Consider the following 25739-nt stretch of genomic DNA (forward strand, 5'->3'; position numbering starts at 1 on the left):
TGCATTAGGAAAGGTGTTTTTTATTCTTCCGGCCTTTTATTCCTCAGACATTTTCTGGTTTGCTTTATTTGTTTTTATATTATATTTAATCTCCCAGAGTCTGAGCATTTGTTTCCTTAATTTGATGCAAACTGAGCTTTAAAAGGAGTCCCTCTTCTTCCAAATAGCTGTACTCGCCCATCTGTTTAACTGTACAGACTTGGGTCTTTCCAAAGTGTTCTTGATAGATGTTTTGATTTTATCTGGAGTATCCAATCTGGTGTTCACATATAGTTTTTATGCCACTTAACAGAATTCTAAAATTTTTGCAACCATATTTACTTACTCCTTTAGGAAGCTGCTGCTTTTTTATAATTCCTTTCCTTGGAGCAAGTAAGACCTAATGGCTTAGAGTGTGTTAGTTGTTACAGAACAGGTTACAAATACATTTTGAACCAGGCCTACTCAGGTTGGGTTTTGTCCAGCTGTACTGGGAAGCAGAGGGATGGCTTATGTCTGACTGGGCCAGCTCCCTGCCTGCAGAAGGGTAACAGATTACCCATTAGTGCACTTGCTGCTGTCACAGCTTCACTGATCTCCCTCAACATCCCCTTGTTGCTTCCCATCCTGCTGGGCAGTTTGTAATAGTCATAGTGCTGGAACTGTAAAACCCGAACAGGGCGAACGTAATCTATAGGGATTTGGTGCAAGGATGAACTCATTTCCATGCATGCTGGGGCCTGCTGTCCTAGAACATGGTCACCTGTGGAAAAATGGGGTGGTATCTATTGCAGACTATCAAGGAATTGTTCGGGTGCAAGGAGGGATGATTTCTGAGGCATGAATATATGTTTGATGCCACTGTATTTCCAGCCTGGTCTTGGTGCTGGACCTGGTGCCTTTGTTAGCACAGCTCTGAGTCGTCCTCGGTGCACTTGGCCACTGCCTTTGAGCGGTATCTTCCATTCTGGGTCCAGAATCAAGAAACTAACATCTCAAGAGACAAAGAGCCATCTTGACCTGCTGTTAGACAGGTTTATTTAGAGCAACTTTTATTTCCCACTGATGATGGGAAAGCAGACCCCATCCTGACGTTATTTACATTTCTGAAGACATGATTATTACACAAACAATAGGAGAATTGGGGTGACAGGGAAGGAAGCAGCTGTGTGGGATCACTGGGTTAATAACTTCCTTGAAAACATGTACAGTTGTAACCCTAGCCACAGTGGAGGGCAGAGCCACTGGATGGCACGTTCAATTAAAACACAGTGACAGCCCAATCTGATGCAGGGATCTCCTGTGACTCGAGCAGAGCTGTACCTTCAGTTTGAACCCCTCAAGGCTGAGCAGTAACCGTAGCTGAGCTTGTTGGAGTTCAGTGTTGCTGCCAGGGCTCTGTATCAAGGAGCTAGACAGCAGCAGCCCACAGCGGTGGGTGGTAGACGTGTGGATTCATGTCTTGCCTCACCCTGATCTGAGCTGTGTGTGTGGTTGTGCCATCAGTGTCTACTTAGAGGAGGCTGTAATCAATTTACTAAGTTGCCTGAAGGTGCCTTTTGGTGGCCTCATGTTTATTAATCAGACCCTCAAACAGAATGATGACTTGGCAGAAATTTTGCTGTGCTTTGTGATTTGAAAGCCTTAATTAGTAGACAATATGTCCCCAGGATTACAAGTGTACTGGTTGTTTTAGTCTTTATATGTAAAGCAGCCTGAGGTTAAGCCACTGAGCTGTTTTTGTTCTGATTCAGTACACAGACCAGTATTTAGAGAGGGCAGTTAAATTGTGAAGACTGCAGTAAATTAAGCAGCGCATCAGAACTGCCTTCCCTTAAACAGATCTGAGGAGTGTATGTCTCGGTTTCCAGCTGGTCACATCCAGGAATGTCTTCATTGCTGTGAAGGTCTTACTGTACACTTAGATCCGTGAGCTCTGAATTGTTCTAGACAGAAGCAGGTGGAAAAGAGAATTCTGAGAAAACTTTGCGAGCACACACGGAAGTTTTCTTCATTCTTTGGAGGCTTTCCCTGGCTGACCTGACTTGTAGAAAGGTAACCACCAAGTCAGGCCTGGCAAGAGAGCTGCTGAAATGCCCTGCTCTCCCCGCTGAATCCATAGGAACGATTTATGGGAAGTTCTGATCATCCCCCCTTCCCCAGCCCCCTTTTTGTTCACTATGCACATGGGTCTCTCTGCACCCCTTTATATTGTGCTGGCTAGGGTTGGACAGGCTTAATTTCTGTGGGACAGAGGAGTAAGATGAGGTTGCTTCAAACAGGACAACTGACATTTGTATGAGTGAAGGTATTCCCAAGGATGGACTGTCTGCTGGCTCTCGGTTCCCCAGGGCTGGCAAGATTTAGAGCGTAATTCAAGTTCCAGGTGACAGGAGTTCCAGGACTTTCTCTCCTATTCAGTGCAGGGAAAACCTGAAATGTCCTAGAGGCAGGTTCTGCTCCTGGGGGAAGACTTTTGTCTGCCTTTAGCCTAGCTTAGGTGCTTGGGCACACAGTGTCAGACAGTTTTACAAGGCTGCTTTTGGTTGCTGCAAGCCGTTTCCCAGACATCCACATGCGGCTTCACAACACTCCTGGTCTCTCTGTTCAGACTAACAGGACTTTAGGTACTTGACAAAATTGATTGGGAGTTTTTTCACCTTAAATTGCAGCAAGCACCCTTTTTCATGGACAGCAGTGGGAGCTGATTTTGCTGAAGGAGAGCCTTCAGCCTGCTTGAGCAGTGCAGCAGCAGTGTGTTATGTACAGAATTGAGCAGGGAATGGTACTCACCAGAGCATGGGGAGATGAAAAAGGGAGAAATATTTACATGAGCTTAGCCAGGGTGCTGGGAAAGCCTTCTAACCGGCTGCCGTTGATGTCCTGAGGCCTGTGAAAGAAGAGAACAGGGCAGTGATGGCATAATTGGGATTGAGAGAGAAATTATTTTTTCCAGTCCTATTTTACTGAATTATGATGGTGAGAAGACAGCACAGTGATGTGCTAGTGTGTGTGGTGCGGGTTGGCTCAGGACAGGCCGTTCCTTATCTGCACCCTACTTGCCCACGTAAGGGAAGGGGGGCTGGGTTATGGGGTGAGGTAGAGCTTTATTTTTTTCTCTGAGTGTATCTGAAAGGTGATACTTAATCCAGTAGCTTTGCATCTGGAAGCCAGAGAGCAATAAGGACCTTGTCTTATTCCTGCGGTGAGCAGATGATAATGAACTGATTCCCACCTACCTCTGATTCTGCAGCATGGCTCCCAGGAAGTCCCTCAGTACCATCTGTTGGTGGTAGCGGCTGTCCATCAGGATGCTGTCAGACTGGCGCCTTGTCAGAAATTCGTGAACCCCTCCTCCTGGGCTGCTCTCGCTGCTTCTGTTATGCAAAGATGAGATCTCTGAATCTTTGTTTCAGAGATGCTTTTTAGTCCCTTGCTCAAAGTTTGGCTCAGGCTGAGCAGCACAGCAAGGGAACCTGCTGGGTCAGAGCCTGGGGCCATTCTGCTTAATTTCAGTAAGAAATTGGTCAGCTGTATTTGCTCCTGTGTTAGGAGAGGGACTGGAGCTGACTAGTTGGTCTGTCTTACTGGCAGTCAGTGACCTATCTAGCCAAAGCTACCCAAGTGATAGTGGAGAGGCTGTTTTCTGTGTTCAAACCAGGCCAGGGATAACTGTTTCCTACCAGTGAATGATCATTGCAACTATTATTTGCAAATGTTATTGCTTGTTGATATTATGGTAGAGCTCTCAGCTGATCTGACACTGATAGCCTCGGAGGAAAGGATTAATTAGGCTACGTAATGATAGTTGTGATTAGGGGGATCCGAGACACAGGGATGCAGGGTGCCCTTTGGGGTGTGGAACAGCAGGAGAGATTGCTTCTGTTGCAGTGGGAGGCAGCTACTTCTGCTACATGCATGAAAGAAACTGCCCAGTGTAATAAGCAAAACATTAGCCCTAGGAGAGCAAAGGGCTGTGGCTTACCCAAGCCGCTTGCCAATGATGGTCTGTAGGAATTTGCGGGCGGAAATCTGCCCCAGGAATTTCCGGTAGTTGTCGGTGAATATGGCATCGGCGTGGCGCTGCATCCTGGGGGTGAGAGACAAGCACAAGGTGTGCGCTCTGAGCTAGCCATGAACCTTCTAGGGGAGGAATGGGTGTTTCAGGTGACAAAATACCCCAGACGTAACACTGCTGAGATCGGGGGGCAGGTCACCACAGCAAATGCCTTTTGGTATTGAACTGTGTTAGTGTTGGAGGGTAAAAGGATTTGAGGGAGCTCAGTCCTGACAGGGAGGCAGCAGGCAAAATAAAACGTCTCTTAATCAGTATCCGCAGTAGAACAAGTAAGGAGAAGTGCCTGCAAACCAAAGGAGAGGGCAGAGAACGAGTGGAAAGGAGGAGGAGAACCACAGGCTGGGAGAGGGCAGAGCTGGGGCTGGGACATTCCTGTGCTCTGCAGCTGCACCGTCACCTCCTGGGAGGCCTGTATCTGGAGCAGGGTGACAGGAGCCTCCAACAGGTCTCTAGCCTGTGGTTAGACCCAGGCTCCCAAAAATCCACAGGTAAGGGAAGCACAAGCCGCTTGGCTGGTCGCACTGTTGTAAGGATGAGTCCTATCTGCTTCAGACAGAAATAACCATCCTCCATCTCCTGGCAGTGGTGGAAAGGAGTGGCTCTAACACGTGTACAGATGGATTCCCAGAGATCACTGGAAAATTATGTTCCCTGCAGGAGTGCTGGGTCTGTGACCGTGCTGCTGGGGGACAGCAGGACATGGCTCTGGACACGGGTGATGGTGAGAGCTAGCACAGTCCCAACCTTCTGCTCTGGTTGCAGGGCTCAGCTGGGTTCTCCCCCTGGAGCCTGGACTTTGTGGTGCTGGTGGGACTAAGTGACCTGCTGGTTTGCTCCCGGGCTGGTGGTAGATGGTAACCAGCATACTCCTGCTGCCACGGGGCTGAGAGGTGAGGTACAAACCTTTTCTCAGTGGGGTCTGTTAACAAATCCTCCTCCTGTTCCTCTGCCAAGGAGTTATGGCTCTGCAGTGGGCTGCTCTGCTGTAGCTGGAAGGTCACGGCCTTGCCAGCAACCAGCCCCGGACTGTACCTGCAAGACAAACCCGAGGCATGCTGCGAGGCATGCTCAGTTGCCAGTCGGGGATCAGCCTTCTTGACCACTACTCCCTGTCCTCCCGCTTTTTCTTTCTCCTTTTTGCCATCCCCATCTCATCAATAACACAAGTGTTGTCTGTCCCTCTCCCCAGCTAGAAACTGCCCTGAAGCTATTTCAGCAGTGAAAAGACGGTTGCTAGAGCTGCCCCAAACACACTCCCCTCCTCGCTGAGCTCCCAGCATCCTCGAGCAAAACTCCAGCAGTTCTGGTATCATTATGCCATGGCTTTGGCACAAGGCTAAAGCATTTTCTATGGGACATTGCAAATCCACATTATAGAACCCAATGCTCAGTTTTGTGCTGCCATCGATTTGTAGCAGTAAGAAGTAATGCTACAACTTCTAACAGTCGGCAAGGAAATACTTGAAATATTAATAGGCAGCTGTTGAGTTCATGTACTAGAATATCTGCAGTTCTGATTTCATTGCAGGTGGCCTGCAGGCACAAATTTTAATCAGGGATGGAGCCGGTGGTGCTGGCTGCTCTGGAGGTTGCCAGATTTCTCTTTATAGGACCCAGCATTCAATTCTAAAACCAACTGTTTGGGCTGAAATACTCCATCAGGTGCCTGCCTTCTCTGGAAACCGCCCCTAGGCTAGCAGTGTACCCGAAAAATTAAACTAGGGCAAAGAAATAGGCTTACCAACACACACAAGAGTTCATCTGGCTTTCAAAAGTGCTGGCAACCTTAATTTGGCATGTGCTTATTTTGCACAAGGTCAGAGATGAGGCAGGAAGCAACAGCATGGATAAAACACTCAGCAGCTTACCTGAGAGCTGGGTAGAGAGGGGAGGAGATGGAGCATGCGACTAAGTGCAGGAACAGGAGCGGGGTGGCTTTATCCAGCATCTTCCACCCTTTGGGGTCACCTGAAACGCAGAGCAGTCTGAGTCAGCGGCAGTGAGATGCTCAGGGCCAGGAGGGGAGGCCAAGTGCCACCTTCATGTTCTCAGTCCCCCCGCTTGCTTATTGGCACAAGAGGACTGGAAGCGTGCTTCTGTTTGAGGTTATGGTGCTTCCCAACACAGACATGTCTTGACCTGGCAAAGTCTTCGCTAGGGCGGGCAGTTCCTGGAGGCAGTGGCTGTGTGTGACCCCTCAGGGAGCTGGTGCCTCCCTTGGGTTGGGAGGCAGGGCTGATCAGCAGGGTTTCACGCTGTGGGACCCCCTTATTGGTCTGTCCCCCCACTGTGGTTAAAGGAAAGCTGGGACAAGCCCCGGTGACCAGTGCATGGGCTGTAAATACCTGTGTAAGAGCACCTGCCCAGGAATTTTATTTGGGTTTCCCCGTTTCTCCCCTATCTCTGGACAGCCTGTGCCGTACAGCCATGTGAGCAGACACACATCCCCAGGAGAGGTCCCAGGGGCTGGTTGCAGATGGTCCTGTGCAGGCAGTGAGGTTGCTTTTGGCAGCCCCTGCTAACTGCTGCCCTCCAGCACCCAGGTGGGTAATACTGGCCCAGAGGTAACCTTGGCAAACCTGTTGTTTGGAGGCAACAGTGCTGAGCTTGGTTGGCCAAACAAAACGCAGACTGTTCCTGCAGTCCTTGTGCTTGGGGAGAGGGGGGGCTGCACCGAAATACGTCCCTTTGGGAGAGCTGAACTGCTGCTGTGTCTAGAGGAGCCCCCCTGGCCGCTCAGCAAGGTGCCTGCGCAGCTCTGAGCACCAGCTTGGGTGGAAGGTGAGCTGGGCTTGAGCCGTGGGTGTCTGCCCGCCGACAGACAGCTGCCTTCGGTCCTGGGGCTGGCTGAAGGGCTGTGAGTGACTCAGGACAGAGTCGCCTGAGGTCACGCACCCTCGGGAGCTGGATTCGATGCTTTTGTCATTGGAAGCGAGGGACAGTAGGAAGGTATTTCAGTGAATGCTGTTCCTGAGTTTTCATTGAAAGCGATTGATCTTTTGCTGAAAAAAGAGTCTTTAAGAATGTGGATAGAAGTCTTCAAAATATCAAGTTTCCCTGTTCCCTGTCTTATTTTACACAAGAAAAGAGCAGAAAGATATTTGATCGCCGTAAGAGGAAAAAAAACTTTACAATAGACTTCTTTTTTTTAAAATCTTTCAAATGTGTAACAATACTTTGTTGCAGAAAGAGCAGTTTCCAAATGGAAAGGGTTTGGTTGGGCTTCTAATTTCCCAAGTGAACTTTCTAAGCAGTGGGTTTTACTGACGGTGGTGGCAGGAGGGGGCCCGTTCTGATGGAAAACATCAGCAGGGAGCTCTGTTCTACTGCTCGGACATAGCTGCCCACTCTCCTGAAAGGGGAAAGGCTAATTAAGGACTGATGCTCATGCAAATGGGTCCAGTCCTGATACCATGGAAGTGAGTAACAGACTCAGCGGCAGTGTCAGAAGTGCGTGGACAGACGGGGGCAAGGTGGGGCACTAAGAAGCGGGGTTTCTTATCACAAACTCATTCTCAGCCCGGTCCCTGTTTCCAGCTGCTCGTGCTCCCTGCCCATGGGCCAGGGGACCTGCAGCTCCCCCATCTCTTCCCCTGTTGCTCTTGGCTCCAGCAAGGCTTCTTGTGAACAGGTGGGTGGCATCCCCTACCGCCAGTACCTGGGTTTCTTATGGCACCACTCTGTCCCCGCAGAGAGCTCAGAAGCAGCAAAACAGTGACTTAAAACAGTGACGTTGAGAGAGACTTGCAGGGCTCCTGCTTGTAGGGTGTATTTCCTGCTCTTTTTTTTTTTTTTTTCCCTTCTTTTTCATTTGAACTTGAGAAAGTATATCTCTTTCGCACCTCTCTCCCTTAAATATCTCCAAGACAAATCCCAAATCAGATCTCTTTCTAGATAGAAGTGATCTAAAGCATCTGCCGGGGGTACCAGGAGACTGTGGCACCAGCATCTGTAGAAAGTGCCAACTGGGAGATGTAATCAGTCCCAGGAAAGCTCTTACGTGAGCTGAGAAGTGAAATATCAATGTAAATTAAAAGAAAACCTAGTCCAATGTTGTCTGCTTCCCTTTTTTCTTCCTAGGATACAGCCCTGATTACCACTTTCCTTCTGTATCTGGTGTCTCTTCTTTGAATGCTGGGCTTTCCTCCAGAATCACTTTTTGTCCCTCTCAGATTTTTTTTTTTAACTGCCATTTTTGAGATATTTTTTTTGTTTGTTTCTGGTTTTGCCTTTCTTCCTCTTTCTTTGTCTTCTCTCTCTTCACTACAGTCTGCTTCCTGGTTATTTCTGTCTCCCTTTTTCCCTCGGGAAGGAGCCTGAAATGAAAGTCCTACACCCCTTCCCCAAAGTGTCTGCTATTTCAGCAGAGAAGCCGGGGAATTGAAGTGTCACCCTGCACACAGGCAGCTTGACAGCTCTGCAAAACCTTGTCACCTTCGAAATTCTCCTGAGGTGAGGGACATTTTACTTTCCATTCTGTCAGCATGTGAAAAAATGATTAATAAATTCTGCTTAAGATGAAGAGCTTTTAGTGCCATTCCAGCAGATAAAGCGTAATAGCTTCACTCCATCCTGCGCAACGCTAACAGCAGCATTGTGACAGCGATGTTGGAGAGATGGGATAACTATCCCTTGCTGGTTCTGAAACCTTAACCTGATCAGTTGTAAAAATACCCCTATGTAGATGAAACAATGCTTTTGCTGTGCCTGCGGTTTTGTAAAGTTCAGATTTTTATACTGTGAAATACTACATTACAAAAGCAGAAATCCTTTTAAGTGCCTTACTCTGCCTCGCTGGAGCTGGCTTCGCGTTATCCGTAACACACCGTTGCGTTTCTCCTCGCACTTCAGTTTGGCTCAAACGCAGTTTTATTGATGGGTGAGTAAAACAGCGTTCATTTTCCAGGGTGAAAGGAACTCGCATCAGTATAGCAAACGAGGAAAACTGCTACAGCTTGTAAATGTCTAACATGTTTGTACAAGGCTCCTCTGTAGTATTATTCTATTGATTTGCACTTATCCTATAGTTCAATTATTGTTTCATTCTATAACTTGGTACAAACAATCTGGTATGGTACAAAGCATATTGTACCTGGCAAAGCTAATTACTGATGCCAGCTTTGATTGCACTTCAGTGTACTTCAGTTGTCTCCAATTTCCAAATAGACATTATCTGGTTAAATGCACGTATAGAGACTCCCACTTACCGTTCCCTTGGAAAACAAGCTCTTCCTAGATTGGCTCCTGCTCAGGTGTTTCCTTCCCCTGTTGCAAACACAACTTCTTCGTCTCCAGAGCTGCTTCTGTGAGCCCTGCCGGGTCTGTCTCTGTTGTGCGGTGCCTGGGCAGGACCCAGGGCGTGTGCTGAGCAGGGAGGACGCTCTCGGATCTCCCCCCAGCTGTCCTCTGATCGCCAGGGAGGTGCATCTCCTCTTTTATACCTGTGCTCCCTCAGGACTCCTGTGGGCTTCTGCACGTCAGAGAATCAATTATCCTCCTGAATTTCAAAGGCTGTGTTTAGCATCCTCTTTTTTGTGTGTGCAAGGACACAGGCAGGGAGGTTGCAGCGAGAGGGTTATGCCTGTAGTCAAGGGTCATTTGCATGCTTTATCATTCAAAGAGTGAAGAGCAAATAATAACAACGATAATCTGGCAGAGTGAATGACAAATTTGCTCTGCAAGGTAAACTTCTCTTTCCCTTTGCAGTTGCATTTTTTTTCTCCTACTCCACAATGGGAGAGAGTTAACCATTAATATTTTCTCACACTGCCTGCTCAGGAAGGTTTATCTTTTTGCTGTTTTCTTTTTCTTTGATTATCAGCCTTTTCCTCCTTCTCCTTTGTTACTCACACCTGCTAGCATTAGCGGGGCAGTTCATGCTTCAGTCCCTTGCAAACATCACAGCTTCACATCAAGCACACAAAGCAGCTGGAGAGCCCTGCTCTGTTCCTGTGCTCTGGACAAAGGCAAGGGTCTTCCCTGGGGTGCTGCATGCGCTGGCAGCTGGTTTCATTACTGGAACAAGGTTTATGAAAGCCCCATTAAAAAGAACACATAGCCTTGGTGCCCAGAAGACCAGGACAGTTTAGAGGAGTTAAAAATGAGGTGTCAGCATGGGTTCCACCTGCCAGATTTTTAGTATTGACTTTATAATGCCCAGAATTGATGGGGACCGAGACCTTCCTGTTTCGGGGGTTGCGTGACTCGATGCTGGAAAGAAGTTTCAGCAGGTGAGATGACTCATATCTGCCCACTGCAGAATATCTTCACCTTGGAGCAGAGCACTCGTCGCAGCTATCGGTGGCAGAAATGGATTGCAGGGAAGGAGAGTGCATCTGGTGTGCATGTGGGTGCCTGAGTGTGCAGGGGGTCGAAAGCATTCAGCGGTCATCTAACTGCTGTTGCCCCTTTGCTTCTTGCCAAGGTGAGAAATCAGCACGGTGATTACGGCTCCCTTCGTAGTGAAGCAATATCCTCCTTCCAAACTGTGGGTTCTCAGTAAGCAGTAACCCAACAGTTGGAAAAGCTTGAGTGAGCTCAGCACACCAAATGATTCCGTGGAGTTAAATAACAGTCGCTCTATACCTAGACAGATGTGCGCTGGTGCCTTTGGGCTCTCTCTGCTTTGAGTGCTCCAAGGGCTCACATTCATTTTGGTATCAAATCAGGACCAGGACACTTCACAGAGAAATCATGAAAAAGGATTGAATGGACCAAAGCAGGGGCTCGAGCTGACCCTGAACTGAGCAGCTGACCGGAGCCCTCCTAGTGTAATTCAGAAACAGAACAACAACATGAAGAGAAGCAAGAACTACTGCCTTCCTCCAGCTGTAAAAAGAAATGGCTCCAGCCTGTTTGTGGGGGAGAGGAGCTGCTGTGCAAATCGGGCAGGTATATGATGTGTCATCTACTCATGAACTCCAGAGAAGGGGACTTCTGGGTAGTGCAGAGCAGGTTTTCCAAAATCCCTGTGCTGGTGCACACAGCCACACACCGTCTCTGCAAACCAGAAAGGGATTTTTGTTTGCTTTTTTCGAAACAATCTGTTTGTGTTCTCTCATGTGTGCGGCCAGTTGCACCAATTTTTCAGCATGACTTATTTTTCTTCCACTATCTTGGTGTTACAGTGGCTGAACAGATGAATCAGACCATGTTGTTAAACCAGTCGAGAGCTGATGCTATTTCAAGGTATTATCCTATAGCGTGGTTTTGAGCTAATTCTCTATCCACCTGGCTCATTGCCTTACACAGAGCTGCTGTAAGATACCAGACAGTATCTCTCAGATCACGGGGAATTGGTCTATAATTGACTTGTTTATAGCTGCCTGCTGCCCAGCTTGGATTAGGAGGGCTGTGATCCACTTGTATCTCAAGTGAGCTGCTTTCAAAGAAGGCTATATAAAGCTCCATCGTCCGAGGGGTTTCCCTGCTCTGCCTGGGTTGGGTTCTTGTCATGCACAGCTGGACCCAGGAAGGCTCCCACAACAAGCAGCTCTCTTTGTGACTTCAGATTCATTGCGGGACGCAGCAGAAATTTCTAAAAACCCTCCAGGCTCTGTCGGGTGTATACAGCTCAGGAGTTCTGAAATAGCATAAACAGAGCAGCTTTTCTGTCCGCGGGATTTCCTGTCCCAGCTTTAGTCAAAACCTTTGTATCTTCCCAGGACCCAGAAGGGTCACTTGTGGAGCTCTTCCACCAGACTCCTTGAGCTCTTCCTCTGGCTAGCGAGGCTACTTCCCCTGCAGCCGAAGTGGCTTTGATCCCCACTGCTGCCAGCAATTCAGCCTCAACTTGAGTCCCATGATGGGTGCTCTGGTTGCTGGCATCTCTAGATGAAGAAGCTACAGACTGTGATAGGATCCAGTGTTGTTTGGAGCCCGTTTTGCATCCGTCCACGTTGCAGTGTATATTTAAGCTGGCAACTATGGTCTTTGTTCTCAGGGTCATTTTTTCCCATAGGGTAGCCAGGCAGGTAGGGCTGGTACCCTGGCTCACGCAGGAGGGTGGCTGTGGCTGCAGGGCTGCGCTCCTCACAGCGTGAGAGCTGCTCTGCGCCTATCAGAGGCGTTCGAAGTCTAAACGTACGAGTTGTGTGACAGCATTCCTCATGGGAACTTCGTTGTAGGGGTAGTACCAATAATAATTTGGCACAACAGATGACAAACTTGTTTTGCAAAAGGAACAGCTTTTTCTCTTTAAAATATCTCTTGATTTGTCCCTAGAGCCTTCCCGGTTTCTCCCCACCTCTCCTCCCTACCGCAGCTAGTGTTGTGAGCATCCACTGGCTCCCAAACCAGGTATGAACACTCAAATTACATCCCACAGATCATCGCTTCACGTTAGCAGTGCACGGTGGGGAACTGTCGATAAGCCGTGCAAGCCCAAGGGAGCCTACGACCGGGTACAAGCTGCTGCAGGTACCTTCTGCAGCTGGAACTGCTGGCTTTTGGAGGCACACCCATGCAGACCTAACCTCCCTAGGGTCCTTGGGTGAAGCACGTGCCAGCCAGTTTTATTTCAGTGCCAATCTTTCACTGACAAAGGACACAGCGTTAGGATCCTGCAGCGATTTCCCAGATATTGATTTCTTCTTAGCTTTACCTCCTCTGGTCTCCATTCCATGCTTTAAAAAATTGCCCCTGTCTGTTCCAGCTGCACGACATAGAGCTTCAGATAAGCTGAGCAGCATGTGAAATGGTCCTGCTCACCTTGTGAGGTTGAAAATAATGACAGTAAGAAGTAACTCATCAAATGGCAAAAAAACCCATCCTGTATTGTCAGCCATCAAAAGCTTTGCTGCACTTCTCCAAAATGGCACAGAAGATGGCTGTTGGTCCCCAGCTTCTCCAATCCTCACCACCCCTGAGAGAGCCTCACACAACTGTGCTCTCTGGTTTGCTTTTACTTGAGAGATGTGGTAGTGACTTAACGTATCGCAAATCCCCTAATGGTAAATTAACCAGAACTGCCTAAGATTAGAAGTTATATTTTGTTCCTAGGTTTGCCATCTTAGAGGTAGGATGAGACATACTTTGGTTCAAATGTCTTATCCCAAGTGGCGGAACTAAGGCACATTATAAATAAGTTGATCATCAGTCATTCAATTACATTGTCCATTACTGCTGTGTACACAGTAACTTTCATTCCTAAGTTCTTTGCAAAAATGCAGTCATTTCTGTGGGAGGCAAGCAAAGAAAAATGAGATGAGAAAGACAAGATTAGGCCCGTGTTGCCAGTTCCTTCTAAGGAAGAAACAAGAGGACCCAAAACTTAAACCCAGCGGGTGTGGTGAGACTTGCCATTAGAAAATTATACGAGATTTGGTTTCTCCACCTTGGAAGGATAAAGTGCTGGGATTTGGATCTTCAGATCCTCCAGACTCAATCCTTTGAACATCAATAGAGTTCCCAGGGAGAATTTTCCCTTGAGGAATTCGGATTGGTAGGAAGCTGAATACAAACATTTATCAAAATAACCTCAAGGAAGGAGTCACTGTGGATGAAAGCACAGTTTGCACTATGAGAATGAGTCTGAAGCAAGAGATCAGATTAAAAATAGACAAAATAAATCAGTAATTCAAAATGTGCAAGGAAGTGCTATCAGCAAGGACTGTCTCGGGGAGTTAAAAGCCTGCTTGAAAAGCCTACTTAATCTTCAAACATGAACATATCACTGAGACTACAACAGAACAAATGGCACCAGCCTGCGAGATGTGTATCTGTCAGGAGGCCTGATGAGCTCTGCGGGTGAGATCCACTTACAGAGCCTGTACCTGTCTGGCTCTGTGGTCTAGCAGAGCTGCTGAAGCGTTTCAGTATCACCCAAGTGAACTGCCGAGAGTTTCAGCCAGATGTCAGCATGTTACGCTTGGCTGTAGGCTTGAGAGTTACTGGTTCCTGAATTTCTGGCTCTCTAAATACCATCTCCTTCCTCTTCCAACCCCGGCAGACAGAGCTCGGATGCCAGCAGTGAATCTCAGTAATTAAGGAGTTCATCTTTGGTCTTACCACTCTCGTTTCAGTTTGGAAAGGAGCCTTGGCTAGAAGGTTACACAGCACGTTACAGCCGGAATTGATGAACAGGGAGAGCTGGCTTCAGTCCTAACCCTGCCACTGACTTGCGGTGACCAGGCTCACAAGGGTCCTTCGGCTGCTGATTCTTGTGTGTTGGTGCCCCACTTGAGGACCCTACTCCTGACTTGGAAGCACTGAGGCCTTCATACTCTGGGATGGAGGGGCAGCATAGGAAAGGGTCTGCGAATGCCCACCCTCTGCTCAGGGGGCTCTAGTGACTACCCCGATGACGTCCCTTCCCATCAGAGCAGGCTGGGTGTTGGTCTACAGATTTTCCATGACTCGGTTCCCCATCAGAATCCAAACGCTGCTATTACTGCTCCCCTTGAGCCAAGTGCTTTGAAAGCTTCTAATAAAAAACAGAATTTGAGTGAGATGTGTTACCACATGTGGAGAGGGAGTGAGGAAGGCCATGTTTCCAGTAAGAGCTGGAGAATGAAAGCAGTTCTTACTGATTTTTTTCCTGGCTGAATAGTAATATGCAACCTGAGGATGAGAAGACCTCGGTGCACAAGGATATGGTACATGTACACTGAATGGTAATAAATAGGTCTCACTGCAAAGAGGTGTAGGAAATACTGCAATGCAAACCAAAGGAGAAATGTAGAAGGAACTAGAAAAGCTAAGGAGGATTTGGATTTGGAGAAAGACTTCATGCCTGAGCTCTGCCTCTTCTTGGAATTGGGTGCTGACAAATTTGCCATTTCCGCTTGCTGAATCAATGTTAGCTTTGAAACGCACTCATGTCTTGTAAGCTTTGGAAAAATCCTTTTTTTTTTCAGAAATAGCTTCCTTTTTTATCATTTCACAATCAGCTGAACCGCGTGGGTCAGGGTGGTGCTGGTGAAAGGCAAACACAGCCCGAGCGGGCCAATGGCACCACCTGCTTGCGGTTCAAAGGCTGAGTGTCCCTGTGCAGAGCCTGGCCTTGCTGTGAAAGAGTGTGATGACCTCGGGGGGCGGGATGGCAGTGGAGGGAATGGGTTAGGAGCTGTATAAAAGCTGCACATTTCACCTCCCTATTTCTACTTAGAATAAGTAGTGCCCTTTCTGTTGGGGGAGAGGAGGAGAAAGGAAGGAAACATACAGTACTGTTTGCAATCTAAGCATGTCTTTTCCCCTTCGCCTGCAAACTTCAAATCGGGAGGATCAGAGCCCATGGGAAGGCGTGCATGGACAGCAGCACCACCAAATTCAGTGTCCTGGTAGTACTGGGAAGAATTTAATCTGGCCGTTTAATCCATACTGATAGGATCTCTCCTGACATTCACAAGAATTATTTCTCCCTCCTCAGTGTTTTTGTGCCCTAAATAGTCAGTGTTTGGGAGCTGAAAGGGCAGAATTTACTGCCTTTCCTGAGCTCTGGGTTTATCCCTGAGCCAGTACAGTCACTCACCAGGGGCAGTGAAAGCTCTGGTAATTATTTAAGAGTCATTTTTTTCTTAGGATTTTTATGCTAGAAGAATTTCTTTGTACAAGTGTCTCAGGCCTCTGCAACTCACAGCTGTGCGCATTCTCCAGTTGTCTGTAAAGTCTTCTGCACTAAAAAAGATGAAAGGTTTTTTAATCCGGTTGCTCAAAACCTTTGAAATTGTTTTCATTAATACCCATTTAATTCAAATGCTTGGTAACAGCCTAGAAAATCCTTTTATTACAAATGCCATACCTTACTCCCTCAGTAGATAAGTAACCGATTAGGTTTTCCCCAAAGTATTTAGGCTCTCCGATAATAGATCTCTGCAGCAAAACTAACCTGGCACTACTGATACTTTAGGGTTAGGAAAAGGGCAAAACAAATCAGATTCTTTAAATACCACAAAGGAACAAAACAGAGCACAAGCCATTTTTTCCCTGTGTAGGCCATCCTATCGAGACATCTCCATTTCAGAGCTGGATACTGAATCAGGACATTAAAAATAAAAACAAAACAGCCCTGGCAAGAGCAAAGCCAGAAGCGCGTGTCTTAATTGTTGCTGCCAGAGCACTTCAAGGGAGCAGATGAAAACCTCGTGGATAAAGAGAAACCGGCCAGGACTGAAAGGACATGCTGCTGATGGCGGGGACTAAAATGCTCGCACTGATTTAGGGGGTCTGTTAACTCTGAGGCGTAAAGGCCCGGGGCAGTTCGCTGCCAGAGGGGCCGACACGGGCCTGGCCGTGGGGACCCACCGGCGGTCGGCACCCGCAGCCGGGGCGGGGCCCGCAGCAGCGTGAAGCTGAGCGGCCTCAGGGGCCTTTCGGGAGGAACCCGGCGGCGGAGCCTTCCGGCCCCCCCAGGCCCCGAGCCGCCCGCAGGCCGCCCTTAGCAACGCGGCGCGCCGGGCGGTTGCGAGGGGCGGGGCAGGGCGCGCTTCCTGCCGGGCGGGAATCACTGCCGGGGCGGCGAGGCCTGGGCGAGAGGGGCGGTGAGCGGGGCAGGGGAGCGGCAGCGGCGCGGGGGTCTGCTGGGAGGTGTCCCCGTTGGGAGGGGTGGAGCGGTGGCTTCAGCGTCGCCCCGGCCCCCGGGAAGCGTGGGGGGAGCCGCGGTGGCTCCACGCCGGCCCGCTCCTCCTCCTGCCCCCGGGGCTGGCCGCCGCGGCCTGCGGGAGGGAGCAGCACGGAGCTGTTGGCTCGGGAAGGGCGGAGGAACTCCGGGAGCGCCCTGCTCTGAGGCTGCCCAGCCTCTCCTTACCGCCCCCGGGCACGGCTGGCAAACGCGGCTGCCCGGCGTCGGGCCCGTGAGCCCACAGACGGGCTCCTCGGCGGCGCTAATGGCCTTGTGTTCAGCGGTGCTGAGCGCACGCAGATCCCCCTGCAGCCCGTGTGGGTTGGCCGGTCTCCCTCCCAACACCTACTCGGTCATTTCAGAAATCCAGCGTGAGCTTTTTTTGCCTCATCCTTTGGCAGAAGCTTTCATGCTCTGCACCAATACTATTGCTATTTATTTCCACCCCAAGAAGAAGCTAATATATATTACTTGAAGTGCCTCTGTGGCTTGTCCTATGCTAGTTATTTATATAGTGCTAGGCCTTGAAAATGCCAGCTGAGGAACACAGGACAACAAAAAGAAAGGTTTGAGTCTGTCCTGGCTCTATTGAGATTGCTGGTTTATGGCCCTGATCCTGAGAACACGTGGTTGTTGATCATCAGGCCTGATCCTGCTCCCGGAGGGACAGCCGCATCATCTTCCAGGGGTGTCACTGAGCAAAAGCAGGAGCCTGGAGCCCTGAGTAGCCCCTCACTGGTTCTGTGGTCCAGCTCTGGCTTTGCTACAGGACCAAGTCCTTTTGTGTGGGGATGACTAATAGAGGCAAGACTGACTATTTTTAAACAGATAGTCCAAATCAATTCCTGTAGTGCAGTGCAACTGTGACCTGTTTCTGGTGTTACATTCCAGTGAGATGGCCAGGCCTGTGGGGAGCGGTGGTAGCTGCTGTTAGACCAAATGAGTAAGCTTGAGGGTGGGGGGGGGGAAGCTTCCTCTCAGGGTCTGAAATAGGAGTACTGATCTTTAAATGCAATTTAAGAACAAGAGCATAGCCATGTTAATAGGTGAGGAGGTCTGAGGAAAAAGGGGGTTAATACCTGTGGAGAAGAGATGTTAGCCAAGGAAGAGGTGGTGAAACTGTTAGCTTCTCCGAAGGGGGAGGAAGGCTCCATTATCATCCAGGGACCTGCTGGATTAGCTGCAAGGCAAAGTGTAAGGAGGTGGTGCTGTCGGTGAGAAAGCTCACTTGGCAAGTTCTGCCTCCAGTCCCGAAAGTGAAGTGCCTGACGCTGGGCCCAGGTTCCCTGCTGTTCAGCTTTGGCCTGCTCGTTTGCCTAAGGTTTAGCCTCCTCACATGTGCAGGTTTCAGCCTTTTGTTCATCACAGAAGTTTTTTAAAACAGGGAAGAATTTTTTGCTAATATTAGTTCAGCTCCACTGGTAGCAGAAAGACTCATGGTCCGAATGTGGGTTGCCTGCTGTGGCTTCTGTGCATGCAACGATGCTCTACTATGACTAGTTGGAGGATGATGTCAGGTCTTCTCTGGGTGTATTTCATGGGGTAGTGCTTAAAATGGTAGTGGCAGCTGCTACCAGCCTGCGTGAAAGCTCTTGATACTGGTCACGTCACCTGGGATTTGTTAGAAAATTACTAATACCCCCAAGGGAGGTGAAATGGAAAAGGGGAAAGGAGAGGAGACTTGCGGATGCTGAGGACAGGGATTTCTTGTTTTCATTGTATCGGTTCCCTGTTCTGATTTATTGTTGTGTGTTTTGTTTCAGGTGTATGAATCAGGATTATCAGTAGGAGTTTGTCCTGAGAAAACTCCAGGTGAGGCATGAAGCAACATCCCTTCCTGCTCTGATTGAGGAAGGGGGTGGGCAAGAATAACGTTTGCGAAAGATAGCCCAATAAATAAAGTCGAGATAAAATGCAGCTCGGGGGTGAAGTTTCCCATGATTCTGTTTCTTGCTTAGGAAATGCTGCCTTAGTGGATTGGGGGAGAGGACATTTTAAAAGTTAAAAGCAGTTAGGGATGAGCCGCATTTATTCATGCTTTGTTGACACTGTTGTATGTCCAGTGTAGCCTTTGGGTCTGCATTGGGACTTGCTGAGCCTGAGTGGCCCAGCGTGTATTCTGGCTTCATGGACAGGTCCCATGCAGCCCTTGCTCGTGGAATTTTAATGAGAATTTGCAGAATTTTCCTTCACTGAAGTACAGACCTGGGAGGGACCGTGAGAGGTCACCTGATCTTATCGCCTGATTCAAAGGCAGGCTGATGTATACTCACGCCCCATCCCAGGCAAATGTTTATCTGATCTGTTCTTCTGAATCACCAGTAACAGGGATTCCACAGTCTGTATTCCAGTGGCTGGCAGGCCATGGAGTTGGGAATTTTTTCCTGTCCTTTAAAATTCAAAATAAGATCCCATACTTCAGCTGAATTAAACAAAAATAATTATTTCTTGTAATTTGTATACCACTCCTTTTATTATGTCACCAAATCACATTTGCTTCTTGTGGAACAGCATTGAGTTGTTGATTCATTCTCAAATTTATCAACTATAACTTTACTCAAATTATACTCTTAAGTTTACCATCTTTCTGAACTGGGTCTCATCTGCAGATTGTAGAAGTCTCCTCCTAGCCTGAGAAATACAGAGCCTGCTTTGGAGATAATTTCTAGGAGGCAGATTCAACTGAAATGTGCATGCAGCACAATCCCACATCCCAGCTTTAGTAATACAGGGAATTGCAAGTACCAGTACGTAGTGCTGATTCAATAAGTACACACCAGGATCATACGGGTCAGGAGAACTGAGTGAGACGGTAATCACAGCTGAGTTCTGATGGCATCTCAGACTAATTGAATTTCCCTTTTGGGACTTCCTGTGGTGTGCTCCAGCAATTATGGCAGGGAGTTCTCCGTTATTGTAGAAAACCATTAGTCATTCATAGAATGAATTGACAACTCCATTAGCAAAAGATAAAGGAAGGGAGAAAGGATAGTCTCGTGGCTGAGAAACTGGCTTGGGACCCAGGAGATCAATATTTAACTCTGCCACAAACTACCTGTGTGACCGTCGCACGGTATATGGGGCTTAGTGTAACCAGCCACTAAAGCCATGCTTAACTTTAAACACGTAACTCACTCCCCTGTCTTCAACAGATCTGCCTTCTGTGTGGTTTATTTAAGTAGTAGTTGGTTTTGTACACCATTTAAACAACAAGGCTGTGACCACATATACAGTGTAAGTGAAAATGAGGAACAAGCATCTTGCATGCATGGTCGACTTCAGGGGGAAGTATATTCTTGTTTATTAAGCTTTTCCCTTATTTCATGAATATTGTTCATATTTTGTTTGTTTTCCCCTCGCCTGCAAGTGGACTAGTACGAGCATTTGAGGACTATTTTTCTAGGCAAGTGGTAAAAGACAAGCATCCAAATAAAATGTAACTTTGATTTCCCTCTTTGTTATTGGTTCTGTAGATCAAAGGTATCTTCAAAAAACCTGCATGAGGTATCCTTTTTTGATAATGGAAAGTGAATACCAGAAAGCATGATGCAAAAATTTCTCTTTTTTCCCCTCCTTGTAGTAACCAGTCTTCTTGAGAGCGTTAGAGGAGAAGGGTGCACTCACGATGGCTACTGAGCTGGATTTCTCCCCACCTGAAATCCCTGAGCCCACATTCATGGAGAATGTGCTACGCTATGGACTCTTCTTTGGAGCCATTTTCCAGCTTATCTGTGTGCTGGCCATAATCCTGCCAGTGTCAAAGTCCCATAAGATGGTAAGCAGTGCTCTTTAATATTGATACAGATGGGCAGTGTCAGAGAAAACAGGATGGAGGGGAACTTCAAGCAGCTAATGGAGACACAGTGGTCTGCCCCTGGGACTGATGACAGTTTCATTGTTCGTCCTCTTTCCTTCCTTCTAGCTTTCCTACCTCCAGCTTTTATCGTGTGATTTACTCCCAGATTAGAAAGTCAGGAACAAATACCTGAGCCAGGGTCTCTCTGAATGTCTGTCAAAAAAGGGACCTGAAGCACTGGCAAAGTGTGCTAAATGTACATGCTGTTCCTGACTGTACACAAGGCTTTAGCCCCAACCCCGCATTGTCACATCCTGCTGCTGATTTGCTTTATTAATTACCAGGCAGGGCATCCCCTTTGCAGGACCTGCCTTTCAGGAAATGACTTTGGGCTCTAGTTTGTGTGCCGATATTTGGAAACAAGATACGGGTGAAATTTCTAGTATATTCTGACATGAGGAAGGCAGTTTTCAGTACTGACACACAATCCTGTGCTGGCAAGTGGAGGGTCCTTTGATGCAGTTAGTACGGAGAAGGTAAAAGTAAAAGGTTGAGGTGAGTTACAGGACTCTGATGTCTCTAGACTGCATGGGATGACCTGCGTTTACCTGGCTTTTCTGATAACAGAGCTACATGTGCTTGGTAACGTCTGTGGTGCTGGGGACAGATAATTCAGTGTTGGGGATCAGGCTGCAAGTGTGGTGGTTTGATACAGATTTTGTCTAAATGTGTATGGTGTATTTTCAGTAACAACTCAGCATGGGAAGTTTTGTTTTCAGGCTATCTTTATTGCCACATTTGCTCCCTCTTGTGCAGAGGAAGCGTGGAAATTTTCAGCCTATGTGGGGAAGGGTGAGGTACAGTGTGAAGGATACAGTTCATGACCCAACTCTTTCACCTTTCACTGCTGGTGTGGTGTGAAGTTGCGCTGATGTACTGGATTAGTGACGCTGCCCCGGCACGTGTGTGTGCTCCCTCCTGCTAGTCCTGCCGCAGGAGCTGCAGCTCCCAGCGGGGAGAGGAAGCAGGTGGCTGCTGGCCACGATGCAGCAGCTGCAGCCACCAGCACCCATCTGTCAGAGTCCATGGTTTCCCCTGATAAGTTTTTGAGAAATACAGAGTAGCCTGATTCTTGAAAGCTGAAAGAGTGAGAGCTTTAGTTTGAAGTGGGAAACTGAAGACCAGGCCCCCAGTTAAAACGATAAAGCTCAAGGACCTGTTACTGTTTAAGTTTGCAAGCATGCTTTGATGTTTGCATGCTCTGCTTTTTATTTTCTCCATATATATACTGTCCTCTTGATTTACTGTCCGTATGAGTAATTTACAAGACCGTAAACACCAGAGGGTACCCCTCCGGATCTTGGGAATGATGCTTGAGTCTGGGTAGGATGTTGAGGAGCTTCTCTGTCTTGGAGGCTTCAGGCTTTGAAGTCTACCTTGGTTTGAACGTTAGAAGGCAGCAGTGTTCATTTTACAGCAGCAGCACACTGCATCCCTGAGTAATAACTGCACGTTGCTCCATTTCTCCAGAGCCTGCCAGCTCCCCATGCGCCCATTACAGCCTTTGGAAAGCCAGCCAAGTCTCCTTCCTTGGAAAGCTACACAGATGTGAATTCTAATAGCCCAGTAACTTGAGAGACGTTTGAACCAAGCTCCTTGATTAAAAGGATACTGTCAGATGCTCGCCTCCCCCTCCATTATCTGGAGCGCTGTCTTGGAAGCTTGAAACTAGCACGTCTTGCTCAGCCATTTTTTGCGTGTCCTTTTCCAGTTGGCACACTGACTGATAGAAACCGAGATGCTAAAGCAATATTTATACTCAAATGCATTTAATGAAAGGAGGCAATCTGCATGTGTGTGCTTTCTCAGATGAGACTGGCGCTGTTCCCTTGTGTTTTTACAAGATAACTAGACTTTATTTTGCATGGCTGAAATATTATCTGTCATCTCCCCTGAGGGAGACAAGCAGGGTATCTAAGCGTTCCTTGTTAGTCCAGGTGAAGAAAGCTTTGCTTGCAATTCCCTCCCTGGATTTTGAGCTTGGTTTAGAGGCTCTGAACTTTACATTCTTACTGCTGTTTTGGGGAATATTTTTGGTCTTGCGCATGGTAATGATTAAGATTTGGCAGAAGTACCTGCTGAATGTTTCCATGCACACTGGTGATTATATGGTAGCTTCTTCTAATTTAAATAGTTTTCATTTAGAGTTGATTTTCTTCTTGCCTTTAAAGTTGGTTTTGTTTTTCTTCTCCAAAGCCTGTTTTAGACATTTAAGCTTTTAACGGCTTCTCTGATAACAAGCTGTTCCTGTGCATAAACTCACACTCATCAAAAAGCACATGCAGAAGAAGCAGAGATGGTGCTGCTCAAGTGTCATTAAATGGGGACTCAGTTTGGTGTAGATGTGTTCCAACAGAGATACCCAGCATTTGCTTCCTTTGGCTTATACTCACATTCCCAAAGTGAGCTGTCAGCAAATTGTAAAAAAAAGTTACTGACTGTTTCTTAATTGTTTCTTGTAGGACTCGGACAGTTTTGAGCCTAAGAATTCAGAGACAGTGAAGAAGCCAAAGGCAACTGCTCCCCAGATAAGCAAGAAACCCAAGAAGGAAACCAAAAAGAAACGATAAAGCCATGACCAATGAGCCTCAACCGACAAAAGAATCAGCTATCATCATGCTTCCTCGGGGATGACATCAAAGGCAACTAACTGTATCAAATGGTTTTCTGGCATTGCCATGCTTTACCTTTCAGGGACAAGGGAGAAGGTACTAATAAGAGTGGAAGGGGCAGGGTTCTGCCATAGATTTCTTACAAGCAAAGAGGACTTCACATATCTTCATTTGACATGATTGATGTGTCAGCCACCATTAGAGTGACTTCTGTCATTTCTGATGGGTAGATAGTGCTGTTGTTCTAGCTCCTCCATGCTGGCTAGGTTTTGTAGTAAAGTCCCCGTGGAAGGTGGAGCATGGGTTTTCTACTTTGGATACCGGTTTGTGTTGTATTTTTTGAAGGCAGAGGGATCAAATGGATCAAGGATACCACACTACACAGCTTTGTATTCATCTCTCTTGTCATCTAGTCTGAAATACATAGCTGCATTTTATGGCTTCATAATAATGTCTTTGTCATATTCTTTAATTCTTTAGGTAATAACTCATCAGATTCCAGACTGCTGTAGATGAAAGCTTTCATTTCCCCAGCGTCGCTACCTGTTTCTTATTCTCCACCCATGCACTTTTCCTTTCTATTCCCACCCTTGAAAGCAGGTACGTTTCAGGGAGTTGAGGCTGTGGTGGGGACTGCAATGACTACAAGGACTGGGGAACAATTTGATTCTGGAAGGTGCAGAATTTAATGCCTGTGCTAATGAGATGTTCTTGGAAACTTGGGAAGACCAGGTACTGCATGTTGGAGAAAAGCTGCTCTGAGGTGGGAGTCTTGAAGTGCTGCATTGGTCATGTATCAAACAGCAGGGCCTTGCTGTGCTGTTGGTAAACCCTCCTGTCAGCTGGCCAAGTCCTAACCTTGTGCTCCGTTTCAACACAGCTGGGGTTTGTTGCATTTGCAAACTCCCTCCCAGCTGTAACTGCTGTAGTCTGCTGCTTCTCCTCCTGCTGAATCCTTCCTGGAGTTAAATACGATCTCAGCCTGAGGACATGTGGTATTTTAAGATCCAAGGGGCGGCAAGCTGGCTGTGTAGCATGACTATATGGCAAGAGACATACACACACTGTTCCTTCAGGCTCTGGCTCTCCAGGCCCAGGGACAATCTTGTACTCCATTTAAATATGGTGAGACAGGGCTGGAAGGAGATAGGTGGTGACGTAGCCACAGAGTCTCTGGAGGGCAGCTCGAGCTTCCTGATGCCAGCTCACATCTTGGTTTGTTTGATCACGAATGAGTCAATGGGAGGAGAACCTGCTCTTTTAGGCGCACCCAGGGTTCAGAGTGGCTTTGAAGGAAAGGGTTCTCTGGCAGGGCTGCAAGTCCGCGATCCTTTTTGCATACATAGACTCCCATCCTCAATTCACAAATGCCTCGTGAGCCCAGATATGGCAGTAGTGTTGTGCTGCATGTTCTTTAACAGGAGTCGAACAGCACGTTCACAGGAACCATCAGTGTTGAGAACAGCCACGTTCTCTGCTCGCTCTTGCTTTTGGTGGGTGACAGATGGATCCCAGTACCAGTTTGATTTTAACCTCTCACTGCTTCCCTGCTCCAGGCTCTCTGCTTCTCTAACCAGAATGCTGACATCAAGTTGCACTGCTTAAAATCCAGCTTAGAGTTCTGCTTTCAATTCAGCATTTTCTTTTTCTTCTTTTTTTGTGAGCTACATAAAGGCAATATGAGGAGAACAGAACAAAGCATGGGAGACACAAGCACTCTAAAGTTGCTTTGAGTCCTCAGTACAAAGAAACATCACAAAAATTTCCCACGCAAATAACAAAGAACAATATTGTGCTACGAGTTTCCATTACAAACCTGTGTTCCTCTCTGTGATCTGCAGGGGAAAGAAAAGCATTGATGCTGCCCTGGGTAAGTACTGCAGAGCACTTCTTCCAGTTTAATAAATAAGGATGGTGGTTGTTTTGTCTAACAACAACTCTGGCTTTCTGCAGGTTACCTAAAGCAGGGGGGTTAATGCTTTAACTATTGAAAGAGCAGCACACATACCACCCGAAATATAGAAGTGCTTCTACAGCAAAGAACCAGTTAGCAATGAGCACTGTGTGGTTGTTCCCTGAAATAGCAGGCTACTACATCAACATCTACATCTAGCTATTTGCAGGCTGGCGTACTCATTGCTAAATAGAAATCCTGGATATTGGGGTTTGTTTTTGTTGGGGGGAAGAGGAATTTAAACAAATTTCCCAGTCTGTTCCTAACAGCTTTGTACCTATTTGAATGCTCTCGTTAGCTGAACTTATAGTATGTTTTTAGAGATTACCAATATCCTGTGTATTTTAGATTCTCTTGAAATGTGTAATAAATACAATCAGAATCTCTTTGTTTAAAAAGAAATCTCTCTTTTTAAAGTTGTACTGCATCTTTCGATACATTCATTGTGAAAGCTGCCAGAACCGTCAGACTATAGAACACAGGGACATAAATAATCTATTCATAAAAATGAGCCATTAAGGGAAAGCCTTTCAGATCCTTTAATCTGTGAGAAATTGGTGAGTTAATGCTATCGGGCGCGTGTGTATCTGTGTCTGTGTGTGACTTGGAAGTAGCAAACTGTCTCCCAGAACTATCTTCCTTCACCTTCCTGTAAGGAAGGAGGAAATGGCGTGGTGACTAAATTAATTTGCCTCTCCTGA

At 47.4% G+C, this 25739-nt stretch overlaps 2 protein-coding genes across 3 annotated transcripts; one reads left to right on the forward strand and one right to left on the reverse strand.

The window, feature by feature from the left end:
* Positions 1–2805: 2805 nt before the first annotated feature.
* GHRH (growth hormone releasing hormone) lies at positions 2806–9322 on the reverse strand. Its single transcript, XM_068419639.1, has 6 exons — positions 9265–9322; positions 5926–6025; positions 4961–5089; positions 3965–4069; positions 3219–3356; positions 2806–2869 (listed from the first exon to the last, which is right to left on the reverse strand). The coding sequence occupies exons 2-6, from the start codon at positions 6003–6005 to the stop codon at positions 2806–2808; spliced, it is 516 nt and encodes a 171-aa protein (XP_068275740.1). The 5' UTR covers positions 6006–6025; positions 9265–9322.
* Positions 4928–25440, forward strand: MANBAL (mannosidase beta like). 2 transcript variants are annotated; one of them, XM_068419638.1, is made up of 4 exons: positions 4928–4947; positions 18380–18428; positions 20197–20391; positions 22935–25440. In XM_068419638.1, exons 3-4 carry the CDS (start codon positions 20242–20244, stop codon positions 23040–23042), a joined length of 258 nt encoding a protein of 85 aa, XP_068275739.1. In that variant the 5' UTR covers positions 4928–4947; positions 18380–18428; positions 20197–20241; the 3' UTR covers positions 23043–25440. The 2 variants fall into 2 exon arrangements, with proteins under 2 accessions (XP_068275739.1, XP_068275738.1); XM_068419637.1 differs by lacking the exon at positions 4928–4947 and adding an exon at positions 16497–16536.
* Positions 25441–25739: the final 299 nt, after the last annotated feature.

This window comes from Nyctibius grandis, chromosome 28 (genome assembly GCF_013368605.1).
Source record: "Nyctibius grandis isolate bNycGra1 chromosome 28, bNycGra1.pri, whole genome shotgun sequence".
NCBI classification, from domain to species: Eukaryota; Metazoa; Chordata; class Aves; order Nyctibiiformes; family Nyctibiidae; genus Nyctibius; species Nyctibius grandis.